The sequence below is a fragment of the Amphibalanus amphitrite genome, unplaced genomic scaffold (assembly GCF_019059575.1).
Source record: "Amphibalanus amphitrite isolate SeventyFive unplaced genomic scaffold, NRLGWU_Aamphi_draft 000340F_arrow, whole genome shotgun sequence".
NCBI classification, from domain to species: Eukaryota; Metazoa; Arthropoda; class Thecostraca; order Balanomorpha; family Balanidae; genus Amphibalanus; species Amphibalanus amphitrite.
In genome coordinates this window covers 117,060-130,737 of record NW_024881835.1, presented here as the reverse complement: position 1 = coordinate 130,737, position 13,678 = coordinate 117,060, and the positions used below count along the sequence as shown (strand labels likewise).

Genomic DNA, 13,678 nt, shown 5'->3' with positions numbered 1-13,678 from the left:
TATGCCATTTTAAAGGCAATACTATCGGTGTGATATTCTATTTCGTTTTCCATAGACCATAAGGAAGGACAATAGGCAAGCTGAAATACATAAATTAGAAAAAGGAAAACTGCCATTCTTGGTGTGTTCAGTGTTCCTCACCTTCTTGCTGCAAGGATTCGGTTTTGTTCGGTATTTCACGTAACCTTACTCTCGTGAGCTGTCCTCACACGTACTTTTGACATTTATTTTCACATGATCGATTTGTTTTCCTTCAAATCATTTCATCCTCGCTGGCTTGCATTCAGCGATAACAAATACTTACGTTTTATTGAGCCTTTATTATCTAAAGCTAGGGCTAGTTAAGCAACACCAAACTGCTGGTGTACCAAGAGACAGAAACAAAGGGTGATGTATTGAAAGTGTGACCCCGCTACGACGAACGGTGCCAAAATCACACAACTTCCTGGGGGATCCGACAAATCCGGGGTCTTAGCAGGCTCCTCCCTCGACAATGTGCAGATGTCGATGTTTGCGAGCTTGACTGCTTACTGTTTACTGTGCGACGATTACACCTTAGCTGTTACAGGCGGAATTCGGCTGAAGGCGAGAGATATTCATCACGCATACAATAGCGCTAGTTGACATGAAATAGCATCATTAGAGTGCCTAACAAAGCGTTCCTAATATCTTGAAATAATTTATTTCCCAAATAAAACACCGATTAATCACGGTTAAAGCTTAACGGCGCACAGAGCACGGGAAACATTAACGAAAAATGTTTCTGATAACAAGACAATATTTTTGTGCCTACCTACTACATAAATTTCTGATCAGTTTGACTGTTTGATTACGTGCGAACAAATGAGTATGCATGCTACCACTGAAAAAAGCAAAGAGCATGGCAGTCGTCAGTGCAGATAATTCCGTTATCTCAGCGGCTTAGGGGACGCCCCGTTCACTGGTGGAAGCGAGTTTTCGGCTGAAGACTTTCGGCTGGCCGCGGACTGCCCGGGAGGTGCCAGCGGCTCGTCTGTCGTGCCTGGCGACTTTCCACCCGGCGCTGGGGATTTCCTGTCCTTTTCTGAAGATTTTGCGCCCGGTGTTGGAGATTTTCCTCCGGAGGATGGCGAATTTCTAGAGCGCGACGGAGATCTAGAAGGTGTCTTTTTCCCGTTTGGTGGTGTTGGACTCTGTAACACAGAGCTATTATCAAGGTCCACCACTTTTCTCCGACATTCCCTCCTGCTGTCCTCACATTCACCAGCTATACCTACCTACCAACCAGCCTTTAACCGATTATTCCAAGTAATTCATGGAAAAAATTATGTCACAAAAACAGCAATTATTGATGACGTTATACCTTATCCTGGTTTTTATCCCAATCAATCACAACCTGTTGATCGAACAAGAATGTTTCATTCAAAGACATTACAAATTTTATTTAAATAAAGCATGTTACCAGGTTCGTTTAGACGACAAACTTGGGTACGCTAAATGCTCACGATTAATGGCGATGTTTATTAATTAACTTTCACTACTACTGCCCCACCACGCACCAGTATTCTTATTTTATAATCTATGCATTCATGTGCCGCTTTCCCATTTAACACGCGCACTGCAGGGGGGGGTTGTTTTCAACCCCCCTCTGTTTTTTTTTTCGCTGTAACTCAAAAACCAGTGAAGCTACGACTTTGAAACTTTGAATAGCTGTTCATCAAACGATTTTACATCACCTCTCAAAAAATTAGTGTTAGGTCATGCAAGGTCAGGTCACCAGGTCACGATAAGTGACCTCACCTCATAAAAAATTTGACGCTGTGCTACATCCACACCATTTGACTTAATGCTATGAAACTTTCAGAAACATATTATGAGACCATAAGGAACATTTAGAATATTTCGAAATTTTCATTTCTGTGACCTTAGGTAAGGTCACTTTTTGGGGCCCGGCATGCAATTCAACGGTCACCAACGGTTTTTCTTCAATAACTTTTAATTGAATAGAGATAGAGACTCCGTTCGACGTTTATCGTGTTTGTCTCGTCAAGGCGGATCGAATGATATGCAACATGACCTATTTCGGTCAGGTCATGACCTTGACCTGAGGTCAACTTTTGAACTTGACCTTTCGAGGTCATATTATATAACATTCGATGCGCCTTGACGAGCTAAGAACGATGGTGTGTGAATTATTTCTCTATCTCTTTGGGAAGAAAAGTTATTGCAGAAAAAGCATTTCCGGAAAATTTGCAATATTGATCTGACATTACATGACCTCTGTAGGCTGAACCGTTGACCATAGGTCAAATCTGAGGACAGCTTAGCGAAAGAGCGTTTCAACAGCTATCGAATGCTTTTCTCGCCACTTTCTAGCTCATCTAGTTCCCGAGATAAAGCGGGAAATATGGAGGGATGTCGAGATCGCTAAAAAATCGCAACATTTTGAGTTTGGTGACCTCTGCTGACCTCGTTTTTGACCTGACCCAAAAATGATCTTAGTATTTCTTGTAGATCTCATCACAAACTATCCAACGCCGTTTACCGCTTGTCGCTACGTTGCGCCGTTTTTTAGATCTAAGGGGGGTTGTTTTCAATTCCCCCCCCCCCTGCAGTTCGTGTTCGGCTCAGACCCGCTGCAGTGCGCGTGTTAATTCGCCCGTTCCTGATTTACAATGTGCCTAATCATTATGATGCGGCACAATCCACCACAGAGACCAGGCTGATCAGACGAAGTTATCTTACGGTATCGCCGCTACCCTTTAGGGAGCCAGAGTTGGAGCCAGCACCGGTGCCAGTGGCAGGCTCAGCGCCGGTGTTGGTTCCGGGCTCAGCGCCGGGGTTGGTGCCGGAGCCGGGCTTGGAGTCAGTGCCGGGTTTGGAGCCGGGCTCTGCCCCGGGACCGGATCCCTCGGTGCCTGGTCCAGTGCCGGGTCTGGAGCCGGGCTCTGTGCCGGGACCGGATCCCTCAGTGACGGGTGTGGTGCCCTTGTCGGGCTCAGAGTTAGGCTCAGTGCCGGGCTGAGTGTTGGGGGCACCGGATCCCTCAGTGCCTGGCCCAGTGACAGGCTCTGTGTCGGGCTGAGCGCCAGTGCCGTTGCCTGGCTCAGCGCCGGTCTCGGTGCCCGGCTTAGAGTCCGGCTCGGTGCCCTGCTCAGTGCCAGGTTCGGCACCGTTGCCGGGCTCTGTGCCGGCCTCTGAGCCGGTGCCGGCCTCGGAGCCGGAGCCGGGGTCGGACGGCCGGGACCCGAGCCGCCGGGACCGGCCGTCGGTCGACGCAGAGCGCATCTGACGCAGGTAGGCGGTGTCTTCAAAGATGCGCCGGTCGCCGCCGGTCGGACGATGGCCGACGTTGTCCAGTGAGCCCACCTTGCTGGAGACGGACGACAGGTGCACTCGCTGGGAGGTCACCTGCGACGGCGGCGCCCCGGGCGTCACCGGGCGTCACCAGGGGTCACCGGGGGTCACCGGGTGGGTCACCGGGCGTCACCGGGCGTCACCGGGTGGGTCACCGGGCGGGTCACCGGGTGGGTCACACGGCAGGGGCAGCGCCCCGGCACTGTAGGTGTCCGCTGTAGTGGCGGTGTGTGTCTGTGCAGGTCTGGTAGGCTTCTTCGGTACTGTTTTGTCTGGCTTTGCCGGTTGATACGAGCATGTGTGCTGCATGAGAGGTGTAAAGAACTAATGTGAAGCATGTAGTGTTGAGGTGACTGAAACCAGACTCCTGTGAGCTGTTGTGCTACTTTGTCAGTGTTGTCAAGTCCATTCAATCACGCACACAGGTAAACGTGTAACATGCAGCTGGGATGCAATCCGGGGACATGCCTGACGATCACGTTCACATCCAAGCCGTGTGGTGCCACGAGAAGCTGGATGTTTCGGGGAGCAGCAGACGGACATGCAGCACGGCACACCCGGCCTCTGGCAGAGCTGAGCGGGTGCGGGGAGAGCCGATACCACAGGTAACTGCGTGCAGAGCGGACACTTACATTGCTGCGACTCTGACTGCGGGACCGAGGAGAGACACCCAGCAGCTGAGCAAGGCGCAAAGGATCAGTCACATTACATTCACAGGACAAACACACACACAAACACAGATAGGAACGGGGAGACATCCCGAGCAGCTGAGCAGGGCGCAAAGGTCGGTCACAGCACATTGACAGGACATATATACGCAGAGCCGGGCGAGTCAGATGTCGGCAAAAAGCGATGGCACTCTGAGCGTCATAAGCCAAACACATACCTGAGACAAGTTATCAGCGCTGAGAGAAGCCCGGCACGGCAGTAAGCTGTTAGCTGCATGCCAGCTAATTAGCCAATTAGCAATGCTTACAGTCTAGCTACGAGCGTCATAAAATAAGCACGCTTGGCCCTATATTGTATTCAGAGCTATAAAAAAACCACCTGCCCATTTTTTCTCCAGCATTGCTACTTAGCATATGCTGCAAGTGCATATGCACGTTTTGAAGAGAACATAAGCCATGCAACTCAACGTCAATGTTAAATGCGGAGACGTATCTGTTTTGAATACATCGAAGTGTGCAGTAACATGTCTACATACTGCCTAGTATAATGGTTGTAATGGTGTTTGAATTGTATGTGCTGTGTAATGTATGCATACCTAGGCCCTAGTATGATACAATCCCCAACCCAACACAGACATACATACACCGGACTGCAGGTCGCACATCGGATGGGAAGAAGTTTCGAGAAAAAAAAAACGCTGAGAAGAAATGAGAAAGCCTATGCAATACCCGTGGATAAAAATGCACACATAATTTGTCAATGAAGACATAATGATTTAATAGCACAAGGAAGAGAAAGTTATCAATTGCCAGCAGCCCAACATTTCTTACTTGACAGTATTAACTACAGATTACTTTCAGCAACTTTTCGTCGAATATCAACGTTTATCAAACATGTGAACATGTGCGCGATGACATTTAAAACATAGAGATGAAGCGCTCATTGCGCAGGGAATCCTCGTCCGACCGAGCACCACGGATTATCTGCGAGTTGCACATCAGCTCTGAAATGCCACTGAATATCCTAGCTGTGAGCAGCCGACCGGACCAGTTTGGCAATGTCTGTGTGAAGTAACGCTGCCGTGCAGTCGGGCGCGCTCTCTCGCGTGCACGGCACGGCACCGCGGTGACCTACCTTGACGTCGCCGCCGCCAGGCTTGTGGTGAATGTTGGCCTTTGAGCCGACCTTCGAGGCCGCCTGGCGCTTGAAGTCGAGCTTCTGCGACTCCACCTGGACATTGCCCCCGCCCGGCTTGTACTTGGTGTTAGCCAGGGAGCCCACCTTCGGCTGGCCCTTCCACTCCAGCTTCTGCAGAACGATCTGTGACAGACCGCAGGCCGGTGAATACGGCAACAAGAACGGAAGATGATGGCTCGATTCGAAAAGAATATGTGAGACTTAGTCCGCTGAGCCAAATGTCATTTGACACCACAGGAAGCTAACAGATACCAGCATCTGTAACAGATATTGAAGATTTCGCCAGGAGCCATCCAAAGTATTTTGTCAGGAGCAGACAAGTTGCGTCCTTTGACACTTCCCTCGTCGGCTGTTCTCAGGTGTCTGACCTTTTTGTTGCCGCCGCCGGGCCGGTAGTCGGAGCGCGCCTGAACGCGTGGCGCCGCCTTGCTCACGTCCACCTTGTGGTGTTCGATCTTCACGGCGCCGCCGCCGGGCCGGTAGCCGGTGTTGGCCAGGGAGCCGATCCGCGACTGGACGGCGCTCAGGTTCGGTGGCGGAGCCGTCCCCACCTGCACCTTGTTCATCGGCAGCTCTGGAGCAATACGCAGGGGCACGTCAGGGAGAGGGAGACTGGTCACGGTTTGTGATACTGCCCCGTTTCGGTACCAGCGGCCGATTTCATAAAGGGGACGGCTGATGCAACAACACATTTTGGCTGCATTTTACGCCAAAATGGGTTCATAAAGCAATTGCAGTTGTAACCATGTGTGATGATGTTAGTAACGATGGTTTAAGTGGCGGATGTGGTAGAATACAGTCCAAAACAAACGAACAAATACAGCCGTGAGCCGACTCATAGTAAGCCCTCCGTTCCTAATAAAATCACCCACTTTTAGAGGGAGTAGTTTTTAGGACGTAAAATACACCAGTTGATGTAAAATACTACCAGTAAAACGCCTTTTGGGCGAAGAACGAGCGAGCGAGATAGTGAGCCCTGCTTGTGCGGAAGGGCGAGAGGGTACTTCCAACGGGCTTGTGCAAAGCACCCTTCTAACCGGTCGCTAGCGGTGTGCCAAAGTTGAACGCAATCGGCCCAGCCGTTCCTGAGATCTGGAAGCGGCATTCTGCACGTGCGCACGTGCAAACGGGGTCCAAAATGACTTTTGCACGGCACCCTACTAACCGGTCCCCAACCGTGTACCAAATTTGAGCGCAATCGGCCCAGCCGTTCTCGAGATCTGGAAACGTCCCCTGCACGTGCGCACGTGCAGTAGCACCCTAATTGCAACACATGGGAATGCATCGCCTGGTGGGTGCCTACCTGTATGCCAAGTTTCAGCGAAATCGCCCCAGTAATTACCGAGTTACTGAAATGGGAACAAATTTGGCACCTCTTATTGTTGTATTTTGCACGTACACTGGGGGTCACTCACATAGATCAAGAGTATCCGACCTTTGGTAGAAGGGATGCAGCTACACTATAAAAATTACCGCAAGACAATCGCTCTAGCCGCTGCTGAGATATGAGCCTCTCAAAATCACAACTTTTGCAAAACTGCTTGAACACCCTTGACTTTTCACGTGGCACGTGCCACGACGGTCACTAAGATGTATCAAAAGTAGTCAATTACGGGGTAGAAGGGATGGGGCTACCCAGCAAAAAAGACCGCAGGCCAATCGGTCCAGCGGTTGCTGAGATATAAACCTCTCAAAAGCGTTACAGGCCGGGCCGGGCCGGGCCGGGCCGGGCCGGGCCGGGCCGCTCATACTGAGATTTTTCCGTTATATTGAAAAGACTTCGCTTCGCTCGCTGCGCTCGCTCGCTCGTAACCAAGCTTCATGAAATCGACCACTAGAAGGGATAGATCACTTTGGCCGGCTTGAGGGGATAGTCTCCTAACATTGACAGTGGTCAATTCATTTCTTGCATTGACAAGTGGTCAGATTGGTACTTGCGCTGACAGTGGTCAATTGCTCGCATTGACAGTGGTCACGCAAGTGTATTAGGTCGGTAAAGAAGGGCAGGGGCATTGGGAATGTGGGCACATTCAACATTCCGGTCAACGTTATTGCTTCTTCCCGGAAATAACCGATTGGCTACTGAAGGTAAAAACACATATGTAGATACTGGCACGGTTGGATTCTCACTTTATACGTCCACCGAATCAAAAGTTAGAACGAAGTGAAAAAAGGCATTTCCCCGATAACGAGCGAGCTCGAAGTGAGAAGCAAATCTAATCTGGCCCTAACCCTCGCCGGTGCGGGGCAGTGGCTATATTTTGCGTCCCTCAACGGCTCAAGGGTGACACGACCCTCTGGCCTCTAGTGGCTCGCTCGCAATTATACTGGAACTTAACGAGGAAAAAAGGAAAGTGCTTATCTCTAAAAAATGTAAGTCAGACATTCTTAATTTAAGGTCTCAAGGAAGGGACAGTGGAGACCTCAAAAGATAGGTAAACTATAAATTATATGTGCATAGGTATATTAATAAAGACAAGCAGTAAAAAATAGAGCATGGGCGCGTTTCGATTATTCAATCGTCTAGTGTAAGCACAAGGAAAACAAAATGTGAAACAAGGAAATAAGAAATAAACATATAGTACAGATTGTTTCCTTTGTACTAAGCTGATGACGATTGAATAATTGCACTGTTACTGCTCGTCTTTTATAAAAACATGTTGGGAATGTAAGAAGGATATATTCTGTTACCACGCCTATTTGCAAATGTTGATGTGCAAAACACTATGTCACAAATATATCAAGCAGGGACAACAAAAGATAATTCACCATTACAAATATCGTCGTTCGACCGACAGGGGGGGGGGGGAGTGGCCAGATCACGTAGACACGTCACTGTTAATCACTTTTTACTGGTAACCAGTGACATTTTATGGATGACTTTGATCGCTTCTTTGTCTTTGCTCAGCTGTTCCAGGAAACGTGAAATGGCCTCAGGCATATTCTTCGGCACCTGAAACACTTTCCGCTTCGATCGCCTTCTTTTGACTGCGGTGACCTTCTTGTGGTCCCTAGCCTTCCGGTGCACCTCCTCCAGGAGGGTGGGTCGGTCGGCTGCCCTCTGTGACCTCCCACTGACAGGTCGTGAGCCGGCGGCCTGGGAGGACCGGCCGCTCACCGGCCTGGAGCCACCGCTCCTGGCCGGCGGGTCCCGCGCCGCCGGCCGCCGGCCGCTGCCTCTCCGCGGCCGCCGCCGGGGGCGGTCACTGTGCGTGGACCACTGGTCCTCGGACCGGTCCGATGGTCCACTGGCCTCCGACGGTGAGTAGGTGACCCGGCGCGAGCGGCGGCGGCCCGGCCTCCGGCTGGCAGGGGTCTGGGTGCAGCGACTCCGGGTCCCTTGAGAGGGCTTCTTCGCAGAGACCGGGCGCCCCTGTTTGTGCTTGGTGCTATCTGGATCCGGGTCTTCGGCACGTGTCTGCTGCTGCTGCCACTTAGCTGGAGGATGGCTGTCCCTTGGCTCATCATTTTGCCTCTCGTCCAAGGCAGGCTGATGCATGAACGGAAACTCGTAATCAAACTCAGGCGGCGGAGGGATGATATCTTCTGAAAAAGCCTCAGTCATGCTTGGACATCGCTGATGATGTTGAAAGTAGGCTGCAAGCTTGGCGCTCAGCTCGTCACGAGAGACGCTTGCTGAATTAGCAACAACGGAGTCGCTGGATGCCAATTCTGCCTCTCTAGGTATTTCAGTGGCCCCTGTATGATTTTCCTGGGGCAGAACTCCAGCCACCTCAGTGATCTCTATTGCAGTCACTCTCGTGTTCCAGCTTCGTTGATACGTTTCCGTCAGACCAATATCATTTTCTCTTTGCAATTCTGGAGATGACGCTAGAGCTAGATGAAGGTCAGGCATTCGAGCGTCGGTGAAACTTGTTTGAGTCAATTTTGAATCACCCTTCTTACCACTCTCTTCGAAAGATTTCAGGTTCTTCGCACGAACAGAAAATCTCCTTTTCAATTCTTGCACACCTAAAGCTGGAGTCTCCGTTGTGTGTGCAAACTCTGAGATGTCGTTATCAATACTTCTTGCAGATCTTTTCGGAGAACTGTGGCGGTGTGACTTCCCGTTTTCCTTCTCACTAAAAACAGTGCAGGACTTGGAGGAGAAGGAAGCAGAGTCCCCAGTCGATCGCAATTTAGTTACACCTTGGCGTCCAGCACCATAGACATCACTTAAATGTAACGCTTTGGGCATTCCAGATATTGATGTTTCATTTTTAGACATGCCACTAGAATGTGTATGAAGAGTTGTGTCAGATTCTGCTTTGCATGACGTTTTGCTGCGCTTACTCTGAAAGTTTAACTCTTTATCTCTTTGTTTTCTTGCTAGAGTTTGCAGTGCAACGAAATCAAGCGGCTTATCTTTAATTCGTCTTTTCCACTCATTTTCAATCAAAGATTTAACATCTTCTCCCAAAGCTTTATCCGGAGGCTCTTTTCGAGTTTTCAGTGCTGATACCAGGGTTTGACCTTCCCGAATGTCCGAGAGGCTGGAGCTGGACGCCCATCCCGATTTTCGTTCGTAACTTGATCTCGTTTTCTTTGTTGCCCACGATGGCCGGAATGCTGGACATGATTTTAAACTGAGACTATCCGAGCTTTCGTCGTATTTATCAAAAGTTACAAGATTTCGTCCTAAAACTTTATCTCGTGGGAGAAGAGACGTTAGTTTAGATGACATTAGGTATTCTTAATAGTTCACCTTCCAGAAAATAACGCAATTTCTGTCGAGTTCATTTTGTAACAAAAGGTGATGGCTAGCTAAAATTTTCAAATACAAAAACATTCAACCAATTGAGAAAAGTAAAACAAAAATCAACTGCCTGACAGTTTTGTCGTCATTTTATTATCGGCTGTCTTGATTTCTAAACCAATAAAGACCGTGCATTCGAATCACGGTAAACTTGCACTTTCTGTTACAGTTTCTCGTTTTTTCATCCCTGTGAAAAATGGTAGATTTAATTTAACGTCTGTTCCTCAAAGTGACTTTGCCTTCCCTAGGCTGCTTAATTTAACATTGTAAACTTACTTTTCGGTTTGTCTTGCAGGGGATCCAGCCTTGTTGAAGATGACCGTCCTCTCCTCGGTGAGGCGTTCCTGCTAGTTCCCTGCAATAGACGAATTAGGCATGCAAACAGTTATAAAGAACATGCCACATTGGGAGCTTTAATTTCATGCCATTATAACTCAACTCTCCAGAGGCCAGATAAAACCTCCTTAGTTTTTAGCAATTAGCAGTAAATGTAGTATTACTACGGTAATTGACACCAAATAGTAACTCTGTGTTATCGAGTTATATTCATTTGTCTTTGCCACATGGTTATATTAACCGAAAGTACCTCACAGTCCGGCCGATGTGTGCTTGCTTCAAAGTGATCTGTGCAATCGGTGGGGTAATCGGTTTTCTTCACTTTGAAGATATTAGGCAAATGTCATCATGCAGTCTAGAACTTACATAATACAAAAATTCATACATATCAGCGTCATTATATTAGATATATTATGTTACCAATGGATAAGCACACAGAAAGACACGCGCTTCAGGCTAATCTAATGCAGAAAGTTGGATATTAACAATTATTATAAAAAAACGTCAGACTCACCCGGCCATTGCTACCTCCGCTGTCCCCAGTCGTTTCTGAAAAAAAAAATCGGTAAGTTAGTTAAATATTGAAATAAAACATACGTATGTAAGTTCGTGATATGCTTCATACAGTCGCGGCAGGGTAACACTGAACGGCTTGTGGCTCTTGTTAGATTGAGAGGCTGTATGCGGCATGGTGGTGGTTACGTTAATATTCGATAATCTTCTCAGAAACATTATAACAATACACTGTATTGGTTTGATTGGCAACTCTATTATTCAACTTCATATTTCAATAGCTGTTAGTTTTAAAAACGTGTAAAACTTACAACGATACAGAAACACAATGCATTCCGAAAATAATTGATAGTAAAAGAAACATTTAATTGCAGCAGCCACGCAAGCATGCATCAAGCTATAAAACATTAAAAACATGCCGACATGCCGGTCACGCCCTGGTTTTCGTCTTCCGGTCCTTCCGGTCCTCGCCGCCACTGATAGCCGTTATAGTCTACGAGTAAACACGGGATAAATGTGTGGGTGGTTGTTTGAAAATTTCCCGGAAAGACCATTGCGACTAAGATCAATAACTGTCCCCACCGCAGTAACCCGACCTTCTCCCGTCAGTTTGCACCCAACTCCAGTGAACAGAGGTGACCTTTCGTGCACCAGACACATCGCGTGCACAGTGCACAGTTGGTCACGCGCCGCGCCCGTGCAGCCGCCCACCTCTGCGCCGGCGGGAGAGGGATCGCTCGCGCTCCTCCCAGCGCCGATAATCCTCGTCCAGTAGCCGTTTGCGCTCCACCAGCAGCTGCTGGCCGCGCGTGGTCGGCACCGTCGGCCGCTCCTTGGTCACCACAGGCCGGCGCCGCTCCGGTGGCTGCCGCCTCCTGGGTGACCGGCTCGTCCGGACTTCCGCGGCTGACACGGCAGCGGGGGCGCCGGTCGACCGCGGCCCCCTCTTCGGAGCCGCCGCTGCCGCCTGAGACTTCGGCTCCGGTTCCGCTGCTGCCGGCTGGGACTTCGGCTCCGGAGCCGCCGCTGCCGGCTGGAACTCCGGCTGCGGCTCCTTTGCTGCTGGCTGGGGCTCCGGCGCTGGCGACGGGTCCGGGTCCGGTGTCTGCTTGTGAGGCTCTGATTCCGGCGCTGGTACTGGATCCGAAATATGCTCTGACTGAGTCATCTCTTTTGGTTCTGCTGCCTCTTTCACTTCAGGCTCAGATTTGGAGCCACATTCCGGTTCGATTTCGGGCTTAGTTTTGGTGTCTGATTCGGGTTCAGATTCAGGTTTGCGTTCAGCTTCAGGTTTGGGCTCAGGTTCAGTTCCTGGTCCAGCTTTGGGTTCAGGTTCGGGATCAGGTTTCGGATCAGTTTCAGGTTTGGGAGCGGCTTCAGGTTCGGATGTGGGTTCAGGCTTATCTTCTTGCTTAGGCTCAGATTTTGGTTCCGGTTCAGGCTCTGGTTGAGACTTTTCTTGGTTTACAGGCTCAAATTGCGATTCAGGTTTTGGTTCCGGCTCCGGTTCAGGCTGGAGCTCAGACTGTGGTCTGGATTCGGGTTCGGGTTCTCGGTTTGGTTCAGGATCAGGTTCAGGCTCTGATTCAGATCTAGTTTCAGATTCAGGCTCGGATTCTGACTGATGTTTTGATTCAGGCTCTGGATCAGGTTCCGGTTTTGGTGTCTGCTCCAATTTTGCATCTACTTCTGACGCAGGCCTTCTTTCGTCCTCCTTTTCTTCTGCCTTTAGTCCAGAAGATTCCGACTCTAACTTTGCGTCCTTCTCCTCGCCGTTGGCTTCGTCAGGGCCTGGCTTAGATTCTGGGCGGCCACCTGATGCAGGTTCGTCCGCGTTTGTGTCTTGTGGGCCTGGAACCGAAGGAGCTCGCTCAGGTTCTGGGGAATGAGGTAATGACTTATGCTCGATGTCTGTTGAAGTCTCTTTGGGATCGACATTGGGTTTTTCGACGTTGGCATTAGTTGGTTCAGTGTTCGAGTCTTCCTTCGGCTGGGCGTCTTCTGGTGAAGCGACATGTTCTGGAGGGCTGGAGGGCTCCATTGACTGCTTTTCAGCGTCCTGTGCTGGCTCTCCTTCGACCTGACCGGCATCTCGTCCATCCTCAGGGTCCTTCTGGCCCCCCATTTCGGTCACAGTAACCGCACTATCTTCAAGGCTCAGTTCTTGGTGCTTATTCTCTCCGGGCTGGTTGTCTGCGGGCTCCTTGTTTTGAAGACCACTTTCCCCTCTAGGTGTGTCCTCGTTCTCGTCCTCCTGTTCCTCCTCTCGGCCGTCCGGCTGGTCCGGGCTGGGCCACTCCGGCTCTGCCCTCGTCTCCTGCTGGTCCGGGCTGGGCCACTCCGGTTCTGCCCTCGTCTCCTGCTGGTCCGGGCTGGGCCACTCCGGCTCTGCCCTCGTCTCCGGCTGGTCCGGGGTGTCCTCCGGAGAGGACACGTCCTCCGGCACCTCCGGCTCCGGACTCTCCGGCCCGTCCGAGGCCGTCAACTCCGAGAGCACCGACTCGGGCCGTGACGAGGCCGGCGTCGCGACCTTCAGGGGCCCCTCCTCCGCCATCGACACGCGCCACCACGTGCCACGTGCCACGTGTCGCCGTCACGTGGCGCGGCGGCTGGCACACGGTCAGGTCACAGCGCACCCGCGTCACCGCCACGGACGGCAGCACTGCGTCACATACGTCTATGGCCGGCGTATGTCGAAATGGCCCCAGTGGCTTCGATAGCACCAGATCCTTGTCTAGCGTTGTGGCACGACAATTGAGTTATGAGGACACGGGACGGTGGTTTACCGAACCACTAGGCTGCTTTAGATGCCAAGCTGTTGCAGGCAAGCTGAATTTATGTCCCTGGCATGTCGGATAGGTATTCGGTTTG

At 50.5% G+C, this 13,678-nt stretch overlaps 1 protein-coding gene across 1 annotated transcript; it reads right to left on the bottom strand.

The window, feature by feature from the left end:
* Positions 1-300: 300 nt before the first annotated feature.
* LOC122388961 (microtubule-associated protein tau-like) lies at positions 301-13,361 on the bottom strand. The gene is made up of 8 exons (XM_043380558.1): positions 11,788-13,361; positions 11,519-11,682; positions 10,809-10,843; positions 10,235-10,313; positions 5,571-5,776; positions 5,140-5,325; positions 2,725-3,390; positions 301-1,172 (listed from the first exon to the last, which is right to left on the bottom strand). The coding sequence occupies exons 1-8, from the start codon at positions 13,359-13,361 to the stop codon at positions 909-911; spliced, it is 3,174 nt and encodes a 1,057-aa protein (XP_043236493.1). The 3' UTR covers positions 301-908.
* Between the last annotated feature and the right edge of the window lie 317 nt (positions 13,362-13,678).

Excerpts from the sequence above, each read along its gene's own strand:
- LOC122388961 (XM_043380558.1), bottom strand. The coding sequence starts at position 13,361 with ATGGCGGAGGAGGGGCCCCTGAAGGTCGCGACGCCGGCCTCGTCACGG. Across the intron at positions 5,777-10,234 it reads CCTGCAAGACAAACCGAAAA|AGCTGCCGATGAACAAGGTG; the intron begins GTAAGTTTACAA and ends GTATTGCTCCAG. Across the intron at positions 5,326-5,570 it reads CCGGCGGCGGCAACAAAAAG|ATCGTTCTGCAGAAGCTGGA; the intron begins GTCAGACACCTG and ends GGTCTGTCACAG.